Source organism: Pelodiscus sinensis, chromosome 8, assembly GCF_049634645.1.
Source record: "Pelodiscus sinensis isolate JC-2024 chromosome 8, ASM4963464v1, whole genome shotgun sequence".
In the NCBI taxonomy this organism is placed as follows: Eukaryota; Metazoa; Chordata; order Testudines; family Trionychidae; genus Pelodiscus; species Pelodiscus sinensis.
Genome location: NC_134718.1, coordinates 53,115,378 through 53,134,283, shown reverse-complemented (window position 1 = coordinate 53,134,283; position 18,906 = coordinate 53,115,378). Strand labels below are relative to the sequence as shown.

Genomic DNA, 18,906 nt, shown 5'->3' with positions numbered 1-18,906 from the left:
CCGCCGCGGGGACGCCGTTTAACTGCCCGCCGCCGAGCTCACACAGGTTCCCCGGCCCGCTCTGTCACCCCAGGCTGGGCAGCGGCCGGGCCCCTCCCGCCGCTCACCTGCCTGCGGGGGGCCGGCGGAGACCGCCCCGCTCCTCTCCCTCCTCCGCCGCCGCGCCCCGGCCTTCCGGCTCCGGGGCGCCTGCGCGCGGCGGCGGGACGAGGCATGGCCAGCCGGGCTAAACGGAGGGCGCCGGCGCCGCCCGAGCCCCGGGAGCCGGACGGGGACGAGCAGGACTCCGCCTCGGAGCAGGAGGACTCGGCTTCCGAGGAGGAAGAAGAGCTCAACGAGGTGACTGGCGAGAGGCCCGGAGCTCCAGGTCTAGCTAGAGCCGCTTCAACCGCGTGGGCCTGGAGCCCGCGCCGGCTTCCCCTCCCGCCCGTCGCGGGGTCCTTCTCCCCTGCTGCCGCCTGGCCTCTTGCATTGCCGCGCTCTTTCCCTCCTCGGCCGCCTTCCTGCAGTCCCGGGGCCGCGCTTCTCTTCGCCCTGTCCCCTTAATCCCAGCCCCTTACGCCCCAGCCCGATTCCTCCCTGTGTGGGGGAGAAACTTGGGTCCTTCAGTGTCTCTCAACTAGTGGTACAAGCACTCTTAGGGGTACTCCAGAGAAGTCGGGGGAGGGGGGGATATGTCAACAGATCTGGAATTTGGAGAAAACGGAATTTTTGTCTTAAGTTTTACAGCTTTTTTTTATTGTACTTTTTATACCCCAAAATGTCATCACCTGCCCAGCTACGATTAAGTTGTTTAAACAAATGTGTTGCAATGGTAGGAAAAAAAATGTGTCCGAAAACTGTAAATACTGGAGATACTTATAATTTTTTAAAGGGGTACGTTATAAAAAAAGGTTGAAAAACACTGAAGTGTGCTGGCAGCCGGAAGGTATGCTTATCCCTCGCTGTCCCTCTCATTTCTAACCTTTCTTTCCTGGAGTTTGACTTTCTACATGTTAATCTACTTCTTATTTTTGTGCCCAGCAGAGTAACTCTGATTTAGTATCTCTGCCCATCTTGCCGCCCCCCCCCCCCCCCCCCCCCCCCCCCCGTCCTCCCAATGCTTGGAATTAAATGAAGTTTTCAGGCAAGGTGCTGTATTTTTAGGCTAGTATTTATTTATTTATTTTAGTTTTTGCTGGAGTAAAGTTATTTTAGCATAACTACAAAGTCAAGAAAGGCCAGCAAACAGGCTTAAGTGCTTATGCTGGGGGACTGTGATGTCCATGTTTATTGATAATAATCTACTACTTATCAACATTTGATAGTGTTATTTTAATTCTGGTAAAAACACTAATTGTGAAAGCTTACATGCAATGTTTGAGTTAAAAAGTTTGAACAGCTGAAAGTTAGGAAATGTGAGCGATTTTATAGTAGCAGTAAGATATTAGTACCAACATTTGTTTGTATGGCATATACTGGGCTTGACTGCATGCAACTTTAAGAAATTGGATGTTTTCTTTGGTCTCAGTCTTGCAATGCAGAAGCACTGTAGTGTCAAGAAGGCCCGCGTTAGGCCCACAGGATTGCGACCTCTATATTAAAGTATACATCTATAAGTTTAAATAATAATCTACAATGAAATGTGCATGCTGAGAGTTGGTTACTGCTAGAGCCTTAACTTTTGTGTATTTTAACTTGTTTATATCTCCAAAGCTGCAGTAAATTCTACATGAGTAAACTCCTACATCTATGTAGAACCCCGTAGAAGCAACACAAGAGTAAGGGACTGCCCAGGTGGATTCAGGCTGTAGGATCATGGATGACAACTTATTGAAAATACAATTTCTTCTATCGTGGAACAAATCAGGAAGAGAAGAAACACATAGGACAGGGGTCTCAACTCCTAGCCTCTGGGCCATATATGGCCCAAGCACTTCCTCAGTCTGGCCCACCAAATATTTAAAAAAAGTTATTTAATAGACCTGCACTGCTGCCAGCCTGAGGAATGGGGGTGAGGGCAGCATGCAGGGGCTCACCTGCACACATGGCTCCCAGCAGCACTCAGACCTCCTGTGTACACATAGTCCCACCTCCAGAGGGCTTTGCTTGGTCCAGGAAGCTGTGCTGGCTGTCTCCGCCACAATGTGAACCATGTTGGCCAGAGAGCTGCTCAAGCTGACATGCTTTTGCAGTCAGCAGAGCAGAGCTGGTGGGTTTTGCTTTTGGTTATCCCAAGCAGGGACAGGAGATCCCAGCAGGAGGGCAAAAAAAAAAGCCCCTGTTATCAGGAGGATTGTGATCAAATCAGGAGAGTTGGCATCACTAATATCTAATCAGTTTCACAAAATGAGTTCATTGTTTCACAGCTTGTACCTCTGTACAGGACACCTCCTGCCAGACCACATGGATGTGTGGTGGTGTGGAGCTAGCAGCCAGAAGCCATTTTAGCTGACCAGCGCTGTCTGTGGTGGTAGCTAGGGTCCCTAGTGATTTTAAAATTTGCCTGGGCTGGGAGAAATGCAGGGAGAAGGGAAATGCATGGAGGACCCCCTGATCCCTGCCAGAGACAGGTGCCTGCTGGACCACTAGGAGGATTTGAGGCCTGGCCCTGACTCTAAGGTAAATTGAGTTTGAGACCCCTGATAGGATATATCGGAACATTTGTTATTTCTTAGCTGAGCATACTTTCAGATTCCAGCAGCTCTGGAGGTACACTGAAATCAGCAAACGGCACCTTAGGAAAACTGTGTGTTTATAGTTAGTTAACTCAGAAGTCAAATCTTAGAGGTAAAGCAGTTTATAGTTTTCATACGAGTTAGTATGTTAGGTTACAGAGAAAATTCCCATGGAGTCTTAAGCTTGATCTGCTGACACATGTGAAAACTACAAACTGCCTTGTCTTGTAGCATTGTACTTTGAGTTGGGAAGACACCTGTTTTCCTAATTAAGACACAACCTAACACCCCGTCTTGATTGGGAAAGAGAAGTAAGTTTCAATCATGTTAACAATGAATTAGCTTTATATGATGGGATAGACCTCTTGAGTATAACAACGCTGTCCCCCACCCTCCAAAAAAACAACAAAAATAAAAAAAAGCCAACCTTGTGATGGCAAATTTTAGAGTTTGGGTGCACAGACTTGTTCTTGTGGGGGACCTGCACAAATAGCAGTGGAGATGTTCCCACTTGGGCTCTGAGATCCACTCCCCTAGCCAGGCTTCAGAACCTGATCGCTAGCCCATGTAGCAATGTCTATGTTGTTATTTTTAAGACCATTGTTTGTTTAAAATGTTAATATGACCAAGAGTCTCTAAAGGTTACAAAAGAGATGTATGAATAAAGTGATAGAAATAAAACTTTAGATTAAGCTGATACTTTTTTCTCTACTTCATGTTACACAATTTTTCTTTAACTTTGCTTTAAAATATATTTCACTTACCAACCATATGTGTGATACTTGCTGTTTTCTGCTTGTTCACAGGAAGTGAATGTTGAATTTGAAGCACATTCAATTTCAGATAATGATTATGATGGGATAAAGAAATTACTGCAACAGGTAAATTCAGAATATTCTTTGTTGCTCCTACTTGGATTTCTGTCATACATAAATAGCTTCTACAGCCTTAAACTGTCATCAGTCACCATTACTATTATTGATTCAGTGTTTTACTATGCCTCAGTTGACGAAGCAAAATACAGGACTATGTAGCACTTTAAAGACTAACAAGATGGTTTATTAGATGATGAGCTTTCGTGGGCCAGACCCACTTCTTCAGATCAAATAGTGGATCTGAGGAAGTGGGTCTGGCCCACGAAAGCTCATCATCTAATAAACCATCTTCTTAGTCTTTAAAGTGCTACATAGTCCTGTATTTTGCTTCAGCTACACCAGACTAACACGGCTACATTTCTGTTACTATTCAGTTGACGAAGGCATGAATAATTAGTTACAACATGCACATGATTAAATGCAGCAGTTCCACAACACATTCTGGTAGACCATATCTGTTGTCTTATCTCAATTGGGGCGGCCCATGAGTATAGGCCGACTCGGCTGTCGCCTATGGCGCTGCCTTCAACGGGGCGCCCAATGATGACGTCACACCATTGATGGCCGTGCAGGTGGGGGCGCCAATCGTGCATTCCGCCTGGGGCGCCAGCTGCCGCAGCCCACCTTGGACCGCCTCTGGTCTCGATCTTCGAGCAGTGAGGCTTCCTGGGATTTATATCTCAGTGCTTTGGGTTTCTAGTTGTTTTTTTTACTAACTGCTCCCTATTTGGCTGCTTCATGCCTCTTTTGATTAGCGGTTCCTTTTTTTTCAAATTCAATTTCAAATACATTTGCAGACTGTGTCAAAATTGGAAGGGTAAAATACAGAAGAGGAGAAAACACATGCAAAGTAATATGGAGACATTAGAGTAGTTGATACTGCAGGCAACTAGGAGAGATGAGGTTTGTTAGTGCTTCAAAGTCCTACACTCAGGGAAAGGAAATAAATGATAAATAGACTGAATATAAGGGGGAGGAAGTTAAGAGCATGGTAAAGGAAAGTAAACAGATAATTTAAAGAGAATGTATTTTAATCTTGTTTTAGTGCTGTCCTAACATTTTCATGTAATGCACAGTAGCTGCCACAGAGATTAAGGTAACCAGGCTGGGAGGAGGTCGACAAGAAGGATCACCATTTTAATAAGTAGCTCACAACAGGAAATTTTTAGACTGTTTTCACAGTACTTGTTCTTTTTTTTTATAGCTGTTTCTAAAAGCTCCAATTAATATCGCTGAGTTAACTGACATATTAATACAACAGAATCACATTGGGAGTGTTATCAAGGTAAGGGCTTCCAGACTTGCTAATCGAACACAGTGTAATATTTTATATTGGAATGGAACAATTGTGATCCCCTTCATAATATACATTAAATGAAGAATTCTAGAGCTCAGTCTGTGGCAACATAAAGCATTTAGCTGTTAGTTGTATTTTCATGTTCTGATTCCTCAAAGTGGAGTTTTCAGATAACCTCAGCTCTTAACATGATGAGGTAAATGTTCAATTTCCTGAAGTCAAAGTGTTGCAGACTCTCCAGACAGTGCCTCTAATTAACTGACTGGAAAAGTTGTGGTGGTGTGGCACCAGTAGTAGCAAATACTGCATTGAACATTATTTGTAACATCTTGTTACATATCTCTTCTCTTCCATATAACTTTGTTAACAATTCTCCTTTTGAGACTGAAATTTTCTGTTCATTTCAAACAAATGAGGAACTTTTTTGGTTTTTTTGGAGGAGTGTGGAGAGGTTATGAAATCTGAGGGAAATTTATCTGGCTAATTTTGAATTCTGGTGTAACTAAGAAATAATTTTGTTGCATAGGTGAGATAGAAGAGGAAGCATTAATTATAAAAAAGTGACTTTTTGTTCCCGCCAAATGTAAAATTGTCTAAAACTGCAAGCCAAACACATTTCTGGCTTTTGTTTCTTTTTGGAAGAAAATAATTATAAGCTTGTAAAAAATTGCATCTCTTAAGAACTTAGCGGAACCTAATGAAAACTCATCCCTAAAATCAACTTGTGAGATGACGTAGCAAGCAGGAAGAACTTCATACTCTTGCTTCATATCATGACTAGGGGCTTGGGTAGGAATAAGTGGTGCTGTTAGGACTGCTTGAGTTAGAGAGCATGTAAATGGCTCACTGAAACACATTAACAGTCTCTAAAATGTAAAAAACAAAAAAACAATCTTGCTCTACTATGCTCCTTCCCTGGGGAAAAAAAGTGTGATTTTTTTAAACTTGTTTGGTCTTCATACTGCTATGTTCTTCTAAATACATTTACATTTAAAAGCATTTATATTTCTAATGCAAAGGAAAAATACTGTGACTTTCATTTTTGACCCTGCCTTGCAAGACAACCTCATCCCAAACAAATGAAGACTTGCACTTTCCCAGCCCATACAACTCCAGGAGTGAACCTTGGTGTCCAGGTAGATCAGCAATGAGCAGATACGAGTGAGCATGACCCTTACTGGGAGATGGTTACCGGTTAACTACAGGCCCTGTCAGGCAGGAGCCCTGTGGGGTTCCATTTAAGCACTTAACCCATTAAACGTAATGTTTAACCAGTTAACTGATTAAATGGGATTTTACATTCCTGTCCCAGAATATTTATTGCTATTACTATTTATCACTATGAAGTATTATGAATAGAACTGAATTACTCTGGTCAAATAAAGTATCTTTATTATGCATTTTCTTGGTTTTGTAAAATTTATTTTTACTCAATTCTATTGCAAGGAGATGAATATGGGGGAGTCTCAGTCATTTGTTTGAATTAGTGATCTGCTTGGAAGTAAGTAAAAATTGAAGGGTATAAAATATTCTTACAGAGGTTTGACAGAATAAATTATTTAGACAACTTATAATTTCCTCACTTTTAATGTTCTTGTCTGTTAAGCAATACAATGGACTTAGATTTTTTTAGATGTGCATAAAGCATCCTGGACATAGACTAATGGCTTTATTTTAAAAAAAAGTGGCTTAGTATTAGCTTTCCTTTTTACTTTTGTTAAATAGCAAGCAGAAGTTCAAGAAGAAAGTGGTGAGGATGAAGATGAGGATGAAGTCTTTGGCTTCATAAGCCTCTTAAACTTAACTGAAAGGAAGGTGAGTAATACTAGTTAACTTCTGGATGGTAATTTATAGAAAATAAAATATTTTCTATTCAGCTTACCTCATTAAAGATTCCATTGTAGACATTAAGTCAAGTGCCAGATAGTTCTTTTTTCCCCTGTCACTCTACTCAAATGCCTTTTATACTATCACTAATTTAATTGTTCTGAAATGGGGTTCTGCTTCTGTAAGGTTACTCTGTAAAGTATCTCTACATTGTGTGGCCAAGCAGTTAGGCTGCATTTTATGGTAATAATGAAAAAGTACAGTTAAGTTCTAGACAGGCCACTAAGAATTTCCCAATAAAGCTTATATTTCTGTGAGACCTTATCGTACAGGTCATGTCACGATATCTTACAGTCTTCTAAAATGTATTTAATGCATTTATAAAGCAATTTGCAAGGCCTTCATGTTACCTGTACCATAAAGTAAAAGTAATTACACTAACTATTCAAACAGTATGAACTAGATGTGGCACCTTGTACCTGATGATTCTCTGACAGACTTCTGCGCCAGTCAAAAGGCATAAAATATGTTCAGAGAATAGGGATGGAAAAGAGGCCACTAAATGCGAACTCCAAGGAAACAATTTTTAATATTTCCAATTATATTCCCTTTTTTATTCTATAAACTCATCTTGGGTTTTGGATTAATCTAACCTTTTGATTTACATTATTAGTTTGTTTTAGTGCTTTGAGTTAATTTTTTCTGCTAACTTGATATCTTTGCATATAAAATGTGTTTACTATATTTAGATGAAAATGGTAACGAAATCCAACGTGTAAGTGCATCTGTGCCTTCATTAACATGGTATCTGAATGTCCCACGGTCTTTAGTGAGGCTACTATATTAGGTAGAGAAATCCTACTATTCCCATTTTACAGATGGAGAACTGAAAGACTAAATGTCTTACCCAAAGTCACACGTGAAGTCTGTGATGGAATAGGAAAATCAGTTCAGGTCATGCAAGTGCCCGGCTAGTAACAACTGGACCATTTGTCATCTCATTTCTCATGTTTCTCATTTGTTGGGATTGTTGCCCTTTTTTGTGGCTGTTATGCAGAGTGGAGTTGTAACTGGTAGATGTATTGTTTTCATATGTACTTCAGCCTGACATCAAAGTCTGAGTTGTACAAAGCCTGAGTTGCCTTGTATATTAAAAATGTACACACTTGGACTGAAGTGGAGATGAACGTAGGAGATAGCTGTGTAGAGAGTCTCTGGGTTAAGCTAAAAGGGGTAAAAAACGAGGGTGATATCATGCTAGGAGTCTACTACAGGCCACCTAGCCAGGTGGAAGAGGTGGATGAGGCCTTTTTTAAACAATTAACAAAACTATCCAAAGCCCAAGATTTGGTGGTGATGGGGGACTTCAACTATCCAGACATATGTTGGGAAACTAACACAGCGGGGCACAGGCTATCCAATAAGTTTCTGGACTGCATTGGAGACAACTTTCTGTTTCAGAAGGTTGAAAAAGCTACCAGAGGAGAAGCTGTTCTGGATTTGGTTTTAACAAATAGGGAGGAACTAGTTGAGAACTTGAAAGTGGAAGACAGTATAGGGGACAGTGATCATGAAATAATAGAGTTCATGATCTTAAGGAAAGGTAGAAGGGAGACCAGCACAATTGAGGTAATGGATTTCAGGAAGGCAGATTTTGATAAGCTCAGAGAACTTGTAGGTAAGGTCCCATGGGAAGCAAGACTGAAGGGAAAAACAACTGAGGAGAGTTGGAAGTATTTCAAAGGGACGTTGTTAAGGGCCCAAAAGCAAACAATTCTGCTGTGTAGGAAAGATAGAAAATATGGCAAAAGACCAGCTTGGCTTAACAAGGAGATCTTGCATGATCTCAAAATAAAAAAGGAGTCATATAAAAAATGGAAACTAGGACAAATAACAAAGGATGAATATAGGCAAGCAACACGGGAATGCAGGGGCAAGATTAGAAAGGCAAAGGCACAAAATGAGATCAAACTAGCTACAGGCATAAAGGGAAACAAGAAGACCTTTTATAAATACATTAAAAGCAAGAGGAAGACCAAGGACAGGGTAGGCCCACTGCTTAGTGAGGAGGGAGAAGCAGTAACAGGAAACTTGGAAATGGCAGAGATGCTCAATGACTTCTTTGTTTCGGTCTTCACCGAGAAGTCTGGAGGTGTGCCTAACGTAGTGAATACAAGCAGAGAGAGGGTAAGTTTAGAAGATACACAAAGAACAAGTTAAAAATCACTTAGGAAAGGTAGATGTCAGCAAGTCACCAGGTCCTGATGAAATGCATCCCAGGATACTCAAGGAGCTGATAGAGAAGGTATCTGAGCCTTTAGCTATCATCTTTTAAAAGTCATAGAAGTTGGGAGAGATTGAAGAACACTGAAAAAGGGCAAATATAGTGCCCATCTATAAAAAGGGGAATAAGAACAACCCAGGAAACTACAGACCGGTCAGTTTAACGTTTGACCCAGGGAAGATAATGGAGCAGGTAATTAAGGAAATCATATGCAAACACTTGGAAGGTAATAAAGTGATAGGGAATAGCCAGCATGGGTTTGTGAAGAACAAGTCATGCCAAACTAATCTGATAGCTTTCTTTAATAGGATAACGAGCCTTGTGGATAAGAGAGAAGCGGTGGATGTCATATACCTAGACTTTAGTAAGGCATTTGATACGGTCTCGCATGATATTCTTATTGATAAACTAGGCAAATATAACTTAGATAGGGCCACGATAAGGTGGGTGCATAATTGGCTGGAAAACCGTAGTCAGAGAGTTGTTGTTAACGGTTCTAAATCCTGCTGGAAAGGGATAACAAGTGGAGTTCCTCAAGGGTCTGTTTTGGGACCCGTACTGTTCAATATCTTCATCAATGATGTAGATATTGGGATAGAGAGTACGCTTATTAAGTTTGCATTTGATACCAAACTGGGTGGGGTTGCAACTTCTTTGGAGGATAGGGACATAATTCAAAATGACCTTAGCAAGTTAGAGAAATGATCAGAGGTAAACAGGATGAGGTTTAATAAAGAGAAATGCAAAGTGCTCCACTTAGGAAGGAACAATCAGTTCCATACATACAAGATGGGAAGCGACTGTCTAGGAAGGAGCATGGCAGAAAGGGATCTAGGGGTCATAGTGGACCACAAGTTGAATATGAGTCAACAGTGTGATGCTGTTGCAAAAAAAGCAAATATGATTCTAGGTTGTATCAACAGGTGTGTTGTAAGCAAAATTCGTGAAGTCATTCTGCCGCTCTACTCTGCACTAGTTAGGCCTCAGCTGGAGTACTGTGTCCAGTTCTGGGCGCCACATTTCAAGAAAGATGTGGAGAAATTGGAAAGGGTACAGAGAAGAGCGACAAGAATGATTAAAGGTTTAGAGAACATGACTTATGAAGCCAGGCTTCATGAACTGGGCTTGTTTAGTTTGGAAAAAAGAAGATTAAGGGGGGACATGATAGCGGTTTTCAAATATCTAAAAGGGTGTCACAAGGAGGAAGGAGAAAATTTGTTCCTCTTGGTTTCTGAGGACAGGACAAGGAGTAATGGGCTTAAAGTGCAGCAGGGGAGGTTTAGATTGAACATTAGGAAAAAATTCCTAACTGTCAGGGTGGTCAAATATTGGAATAAATTGCCAAGGGAGGTGGTGGAATCTCCCTCTCTGAAGATATTTAAGAACAGGTTAGATAGACATCTGTCAGGGATGGTGTAGACGGAGCTTGGTCCTGCCTTGAGGGCGGGGGGCTGGACTCGATGACCTCTCGAGGTCCCTTCCAGTCCTATTATTCTATGATTCTATGACCATCTTAAGGGTTGTTGAATAAAGGTATTGTAGAACTTGTTTGAAAGTTCTTAGAGACCATTGCAGGGAATTGCCTACAGACCTGTTGAATACTCTTTTGAAGTTCACTTTCAGGTTTTCTTACTTAAATAACCATTCTGGAATGTAAAGAAAGTGTACCCTTTGATTTCTAGGGTACTGAGTGTGCTGAACAAATAAAAGAACTGATTCTAAGCCTGTGTGAGAAGAACTGTGAACAGAGTATGGTTGAACAGCTGGATAAACTCCTAAATGACACCACCAAGCCTGTGGGCTTCCTACTAAATGAAAGATTCATCAATGTGCCACCACAGATTGCTCTGCCCATGCACCAGCAACTTCAGTAAGAGTCATTCTAAAAATGATTTTGAACAGTAATTTTTTCCTTCAGATGTCTTCAGAAAACTTATTTAAATGGAAATGTGTTATAATGCTAAGGGAATGATACTACAGTTTTAAGTAAGAAACAGATCAAAGAAAAAATACAATTGTTTTATATAAGGTCCTTGTTACCAACTTTTAATTACGTTTGATGTTACTTTTTTATGCATTAAAATTCCTAATCATTGTTTCTTGAATAGGAAACCACTTTAAAATTATGCCACATATTACTAGAACAGGAAAAATGTATGAATTGTAGTTGATATTTGTTTTGAAAATGAGCAAACTTATAAAAATTATACCATTTACAGCATTATTATAATGCGCAACTGAGGTATTTGTATTTGTGCTTAACTCAGGCTTTGGAATGGAAATCTTGGCTTCCGCAGATTTATTTGTAAGTGCATGGTCAGTAGATGAGTCATTGAAACCTTTTTAAAATCAGTGACTGGGATTAGTGCAGAGGGTTAGGCACTACTTTCTCTACCTATAAGGGTGCAGTGTCAAGGCTCTTTGGGTGTGTCTAGACTACAGGGTTTTTTCGAAAAAAGTAGCCTTTTTTCGAAGAAACTTCACCTGCGTCTAGACTGCAGTCGTGTTCTTTCGAAAGTAAATCGAAAGAACGCGACAGTTTTTTCGATAGCGGTAAACCTCATTTTACGAGGAATGCCTTTTTTTGAAAGTACTCTTTCCAAAAAAGGTGCTATTGAATGCAAACTGCTTTTTCAAAAGAGAGTGTCTAGACTTTCAAAAAAGTGGCTCGCTTTTTCGAAAAATCTACTTGTAGTGTAGATGCTCTTTTCGAAAGAGGTCTTTTCTAAAGATACTTTCGAAAAAGGCTTGCAGTCTAGACGTAGCCTTTCAGGGATATCAAGACAGGTAATTTGGAAAAAAATAAGCAGAGATGTGAAGGAAGTGAAAGAATCTAAAATTTGCTTGTGGTTTTGACTCTCCGGATGGATTTTCATTCATTTAGATTTGCCTTTTCATTTCTGTCACTTCTCCTGCTTTTATTACTCAGAAGAGATTCTTTTTCTACTCTCCACCCTAGCATTTCATGCTGCATATATTGGAAATTAGCTTAGTCCCAGTGATCTTAGGTGGCTGTCCCATCCTAACCTCCACTTGCAGACGTATTACAGCTCCCTTCTCTTAGTGTCTGCTTTGTGACACAGCCCTCTGACTGTTTCATCATCCAGTTCTGTATCCTGCCTCTCTTCTGGGGGCTCCTCCAACAAGAATCCAGCCACTCCTCTGAGTGGCTTGGCAGTCTAGCAACTTCTTCAGTGGTGAGATGGGAGGGAGGATACTGAGAGGGAAGTCTCACAGAATGAACTCTCCTGGCTTTCTGTTTGGTATACTCTGAACTGGGAGGAGAAACAGAAAATAAGAGTTCAGATGGTAATTCTGTTAATCTAATGTATGAAATTAGGAAAGAAATGGAGATTCCAAAGTTGCACGGGTTTAGATCCCATTTTAGTTGCATGCTAAATTTTTAACTATAGAATTCATTTTAATATATGTGGAATCCAAGTGTTTTGAGTAGACTATGATGGTGATTATGACTAGGATATATGTTCCCTCTTACTTTTATCTCTTTGTGCAGAATGAATTTTGTTGTGTGCATCGGTATGGAGATATGTGACACAGCCTCTCCATACTAGTAGAGCCCTAAAACTTGTGGATATATGCATATGTGGATATGGACATCTGCAGCTCATTTTTGTGGATACGGATATAGATACAAATTTTGTGTCCACACAGGCCTCTACATATTGGTGCACATAACAAAATCCATTCTGCCCATGGAGTGAGGCTGAGCAGTTCAGAGGGTGGGAAGGGATTCAGGGTTGGAAGAGATGAAGGCTTTGGCTGGGGGTGCAGGCTCTATGGTGGGGTTGGGGATGAGAGATTTGGTGTGCAGGAAGGGGCTCCAGACTAGGGCCAAGGGGTTTGGAGTGTGGGAGCATACTCAGGGCAGGAAGTTGGGGTTGGTTTGAGCAGGAGTTAGGGTAGAGGAGAGGGTTCAGGGTAGGGATGTAAGCGACTACTTGACTATCCAATAAACATATGCTTAATTAATGATTGATTAGTTGCTTCCCCCTCCCTTTGCTGCCTCTTATCGGAGACAGGCAGCAAGGTAATCAGAGCGGGAGCTGGCTTAAAAACTTGTTTCCCCCCAGCACCATTGCCGCGGGGGACAGGGGAGGAGGAGATGCAGCAGGGACCAGGCACTGTGCCTCTGCTTTTTAAATGTATTAAGAGCTGCCAAGCTCTTAATACCTTTAAAAGGTAGAGGTGGGGACCAGGCGCGAGCCAGGAATCAGATGTCCCAGTTTGCACCTGATCCATTAGGCTCTGAATACATTTGAAAGGCAGAGCAGCAGCGGAGTTAGCTCCCGGGGCCGGGACCTAAATCTGCAGACCCGCCCCCTTCCTCCCCCTATTGACTAATTGAGTAGTCAGTGAAATTCCATCAACTGCTTGATTAGCTGATAAAACACAATTTAACATCCCTAGTTCAGGGTTTGGATGTGGGGGTCTAGCAGGAAGCTAGGGTGATAGAGTACTAGTACTGAGCATGCTCCGAGTTGGGGCACAGGGTCTGGGTGGGAGTTAGGATGTGGGACGGGGCTCACGGATGGGGTATGGGATTGGGGTGGAGGTCACTTTCATGGGGGCAGCTCCCATTTGGTGGGGGATAGAGGGGAAGGGGTAACTTCCTGTGGCATGTGCTGCCCCACACTCACCTGCAGGCACATCGTCTTCCCGCTCCCCCCTGGCGTAACCTCCAGACTAGAGCAGTGCAGGGACAGAGCTTCCTGGCACTGGCGGGAATGCAGCTCTAGCTGGGAGGGAAGAAACTGCAGGGTATGGAGCTACCTCCTTCTGTCTCACCAGGAAGGGCTGCCCCAGACCACAGGGGTTTAGAAGCTACTGCCCTGTGCAGCAGGCTAAGGGGACCCCTGGCTGTAGCCCCTTTCTTAATCCGGACCTGCTGCTGGGGCCAAAGGAGCTCCTCTCTTCCCCAGCCACACCAAGGAGCTGCCAGCTGTGCATCTTAGAGGGAACCCTGGTAGGGGCTGGTTTTGTTGGTGATGATTTTAAGAATGACTGTTGAGAACTCTTCAAAGAAAATTACTGCCATAAATGCCTATACAAAGTCAGTATTCCTATTTGGGAGATTTATGTACAGTTCATGGTGCATGAAAAATATTCTTTATGTAAATATTTGTATTTAGGAAAGAATTGGCTGAAACTCAAAGAACAAACAAGCCATGTGGAAAGTGCTACTACTACCTTCTCATCAGCAAGACCTTTACAGAAACAGCAAAACGCAGCTCTAAAAGAAGAGGAGAGGGCACACAGCAGAGAGAGGAATTAATGTTTGCAAATGCAGAGGAAGAATTCTTTTATGAGGTAACAGACTTCTGATATCATTAAATCCAATTGTTTGCCTTTTCTTTAAAGCAGAGAAATGGAGATTCTGACTAGGTATGTAAAATCCTAGTTAATCAGTTAACCAGTTAAACCTCAGTTCTGACTCTACTTGTTTTTCAAGTAATAGTAATGGCCATTCTTACTGAGCTACTTTAGAAACCAGATGTGCAGTGATTATGAAAAGGTGGTAAAATGATCTTGTTATATAAATCCAGCTGCTTTTTGTGTAATTACTATTGAAAGATGTATAAACAGTTTTTGCTGAAGTAGAATATACTTACTAACTCTTGACCAAGATGAACAAGGTTTGCCTTGTTAGAAGCACTGAGAGCTGCACTACTACAGATTTTAAAATGGCATTCTGCTTTTTTTGTAGTAATTTATTCATATTATTTACAGCAAGTCTCAAAGACATTGTATTAAAAGCACTGGCATGTGCCTAGCCTCTTTACAGAGGGCCTCCCACCATTGCTTGGTGTAGGGGGAAAGATCAGCTGTACCTTCACAAGTAATTAACGGTTTGTCTTGAGGGTTGTAGTGAAGGGATTTAACAAAGAATTTTGAAAAGAATGGACAGAAGAGAGCAGACGCACAGTTTAACATTATGAATTGACCCTTCAAGGTTTTTAATCTTATAGGTAGAGAGAGCCCTTTTAGTTCAGGGGCAGTTGTACCCTCTGTTTAATTTTCTATTTCAAGCTGTATAAAATTACAACTTTGGAAGAGCATAATTCAAAGAATCAGAGCAATTGCATCTTTCAGGCTTCTGGGGAAAATAATTCTTTTTTTTTTTTGCGTTCTTTTTATTTAAAAAACTATTCAGAACAAATCTTCTGAAGAGCCAGATGTATGGATGTCACTATCCCATTTGTTTTGTATGTTCAGTTTGGGACACACACATTAATAAAAAGCACTGAAATTTTGAGCTGAAAGTATTAGTTATAATTTTCTCAGGGAACCTTGCCACTAAATTCTGCTAGTCCCAGGCCACACAGAGAGAGGAGGATGCAGAAAATTAAATATAACATGTAATTTGAAATGCATGGAATTTCTCAGTGTTCTTTACTTTTTTCAGAGCTTTAAAAACATTATTCCATAGCACTGTTGCTATGTTAAGAGTCCCCTGTTCTTCCTGTGTGATGGCAGTGCACACAGGATAAAATGTTGCTCTTCAGCATCTTTCTCTAGCACTGACTATGAAATGTCTATCCTTGTGAGAGTGGTCACTTAATGGCTATCATTTTAATAGTGGTCAATTAAAAGTCTGTGTGTATTCGTTATGAAGCTACAGAGAATTCTGCTGTGGGGGTGTAAAAATAACAAGGAGCCTAAGGGTTTTTCTTTTGGTTCTTGTAGCAATGACTCAGCACCTGAATTTGAACTTTGTGCACACTAGGAATGTGAAAGGATTAGCTGGATAACTGGTAAATGTCACCCTCAATGGGTAATGCTTACTGATTCCAGTTAACCGCAGGGGCTGCAGCAGTTTCCCACCCATCCCAGATAGGGGGCTGTTCTTGCCTGTGATATATGTATATCATAGAATACTAGGACTGGAAGGGACCTTGAGAGGTCATCGAGTCCAGTCCCCTACCCTCATAGCAGGACCAAATACTGTCTACACCATCGCTGATAGACATTTATCTAACCTACTCTTAAATATCTCCAGAGATGGAGATTCCACAACCTCGCTGGGCAATTTATTCCAGTGTTTGACTACCCTGACAGTTAGGAACTTTTTCCTAATGTCCAACCTAAACCTCCCTTGCTGCAGTTTAAGCCCATTGCTTCTTGTTCTATCCTCAGAGGCCAAGATGAACAAGTTTTCTCCCTCCTCCTTATGACACACTTTTAGATACCTGAAAACTGCTATCATGTCCCCCCTCAATCTTCTCTTTTGTAAACTAAACAAACCCAATTCTTTCAGCCTTCCTTCATAGGTCATGTTCTCTTAAACCTTTAATCATTCTTGTTGCTCTTCTCTGGACCCTCTCCGATTTCTCCACATCTTTCTTGAAATGTGGTGCTCAGAACTGGACACAATACTCCAACTGAGGCCTAACCAGCGCAGAGTAGAGCAGAAGAATGACTTCTTGTGTCTTGCTCATAACACACCTGTTAATGCATCCCAGAATCACGTTTGCTTTTTTTTGGTAACAGCTTCACACTGCTGACTCATACTCAGCTTGTGATCCACTATAACCCCTAGATCCATTTCTGCCGAACTCCTTCCTAGACAGTCGCTTCCCATTCTGTATGTGTGAAACTGATTGTTCCTTCCTAAGTGGAGCACTTTGCATTTGTCTTTATTAAACTTCATCCTGTTTACCTCAGACCATTTTACCATTTCTGTATATGCTTCTGCTCTCTTCTGCCCATATGTGGATATGCACCAAATTAACTGTCTGTGTATCCTTTCCTGATCGCACATAACAGTAGTTTGTAGCAATCTAACATTAAATACAATGGGCAGCTGAGAATTGAATAAGTGGGGGGGAGTCAACTCCCACCCCATCAACTAACTCACTGTGCTATTGTCATCCTTAACATGCCATTGAAGGAATAGGGAAAAAAGCTTCAAATGTACCCAAACTTAGACTCAATTAAACATTTAAGCTCCAGTTCTTCAAACTATTTATTCTTGAACAACATCTCTGGATTAGTTTTATGGCTCTCCCAAAATTGAAATATTACATCCTTGAAACACAAGTATAATACAGCAGTTATGTAGGAAGCCCTGGAAGGAGGTTAGGTTGTTTTTCCTCTTAAGTTTTGGATAATACTTGTTAATTTTTTCCCCAGGCAAATTAGAGGCTGCACCCAGAATTAGAGAGTACTCCAACTCAGGAGTTGGGTAGCTCCCTCCCATGTCCTACTTAGAAAATTCCTCTTAATACACCCCAGAATATTAGCCTTTTTCGACATTGCTTCTCACTGTTCACTTATAGTCAATTTGTGATCTACTATAATCTTTAGAACCTTTTCAGAAGAATTATCATTTAACCCTGTGTTTCTTAAACTATGTTCCATGGAACACTGGTGTTCCGTGAACAACTTTGCAGGTGTGCTGTGACCTTTTCTTTGTTTTCGTTACATCTTTTTTTTTTGTTTTGTTTCGTTTTGTTTTAAGAAAATTTTCATAGGTGTTCCTCATTTAAAAAAATATTATTGTTTGGTATTCCATGGTCTCAAAAAGCTTAAGAAACAGTTATCCCTATCGTGTATTTGTGCATCTGATTTCTCCTCCCAAAATATTTTGTGCTCTTTAGTTGAATTCCATATGGTTTACTTCAGACCAGTTCTCTAATTTGTGAAGTTTTATTTATTTACATATATTTATTTATTTCTCCTTTAGAAAGCCCTTCTGACGTTCAGCTATTCTGTGCAAGAGGAGAGTGACTCGTGTTTGGGAGGCAGATGGTCCTTTGATGATGTACCAATGAAACCTCTGAGAACTGTTATGTTGATTCCATCTGATAGGATGAATGCAATCATGGATAAACTCAAAGAGTATCTGTCAATCTAGATAGGTTTCCTTGGATAATGTTTTATAAAGCAACTGTGGAAAAATGACATGCCTTTTGAATAGCTTCTCAAAAGTTTGTATACTGGTGAAATGTGTAGGTTGTACAACTAATAATGTGAGTCACACTGTTACTTTAAAATACTATAGCCTAGTAGTCTTTGGAGTCACCATTAAGCATACAATTAAAAAAGCCCTACATCTCTAAGATTTCTAAAGAAGTTAATTTTTCTTTTCTCTCCTGTTAAATATCTTATATTTCAAGTTGAAAAAAACATTAATTAATGGAATAATTTTGGGACCTATTACACATACTTGTTTTGTTTGATTGAAAGTAGTTGGACATAAAAGGCATTGAATAATTCATTTTTGTTAAGCAGGAGTTTGGGGATATTCTTCATATTCTTTCTTAATGTTTTATTTAGCGTCTTTTTCATTGTTGAAACGGGTGATAAATGATTACTTCCTGCAGAATCTCCTTGCTTTTTCTAGGAGGCAGATTGCTAAAATATTAGTGAGATGCCAGTTCCACAAATCTGGTGAGAAACAGAATAAAACATATTTTTGAAAGATGAAATTTTAAATGCTTTATATATACATTTCATGATTTGTGCAAAAATAGGGATGTTAAATTTAGGTTATTTTAGTAATCAAGTAGTTGAAAGAATTTTTATCGGCTACTCGATTACACTTGACAGGGGAAGGCTGCTCTGCTCAGTCCTGGCTTGCAGCTGCCCCATGGCTCCTACTGCATTTTAAATTGCAGAGCTGCAGCAGGGTTAGCCCTCCCTCCCCGCCCCCCAACCCGGTGTGAGCAGGGACTGAGCCAGGTTACCTGCCTGCCCGGCTCCCACTAAATTTAGGAGCCGGGAGGGCAGGCACCCCAGCTCAGTCCCTGCTCATGCCAGGTCGGGGACCAACCCCCCTCTCCTCCGGTGCTCCACCCATCCCCGCTGCCTCTGATAGAGGTGGAGACAGTGCTGGGGGCTCCTGTTTCCCCTGCCTTGCTATCTCTGATATAGAGGCATTGGGAGGGTGATAATGTGAGTAGTCGACTCAACTACCCGATTATCTTAAGCTTATTGAGGAGTTGA

The 18,906-nt window shown here is 41.2% G+C and overlaps 2 protein-coding genes across 3 annotated transcripts in view; one reads left to right on the top strand and one right to left on the bottom strand.

Moving 5' to 3' along the window:
- The window catches only part of UROS (uroporphyrinogen III synthase), a 46,764-nt gene extending 46,520 nt beyond the window's left edge, over positions 1-244 (bottom strand). For both annotated transcript variants that reach the window (XM_075935289.1, XM_075935291.1), the window contains exon 1: positions 108-244. The gene's annotated coding sequence lies outside the window, so the exon portion shown is untranslated. The remainder of the gene's footprint in view (positions 1-107) is intronic.
- On the top strand, positions 206-18,389 carry BCCIP (BRCA2 and CDKN1A interacting protein). Its single transcript, XM_075935288.1, has 7 exons — positions 206-339; positions 3,464-3,538; positions 4,737-4,817; positions 6,555-6,644; positions 10,623-10,810; positions 14,091-14,268; positions 17,645-18,389. Exons 1-7 carry the CDS (start codon positions 214-216, stop codon positions 17,813-17,815), a joined length of 909 nt encoding a protein of 302 aa, XP_075791403.1. The 5' UTR covers positions 206-213; the 3' UTR covers positions 17,816-18,389.
- Positions 18,390-18,906: the final 517 nt, after the last annotated feature.

What these genes read in the sequence shown, in the direction of transcription:
- BCCIP (XM_075935288.1), top strand. Translation starts at nt 214, where the DNA reads ATGGCCAGCCGGGCTAAACGGAGGGCGCCGGCGCCGCCCGAGCCCCGG. An exon ending in ACATTGGGAGTGTTATCAAG is followed by an intron (nt 4,818 to 6,554) that starts GTAAGGGCTTCC and finishes TTTGTTAAATAG; the next exon opens with CAAGCAGAAGTTCAAGAAGA. An exon ending in TAAACTTAACTGAAAGGAAG is followed by an intron (nt 6,645 to 10,622) that starts GTGAGTAATACT and finishes TTTGATTTCTAG; the next exon opens with GGTACTGAGTGTGCTGAACA.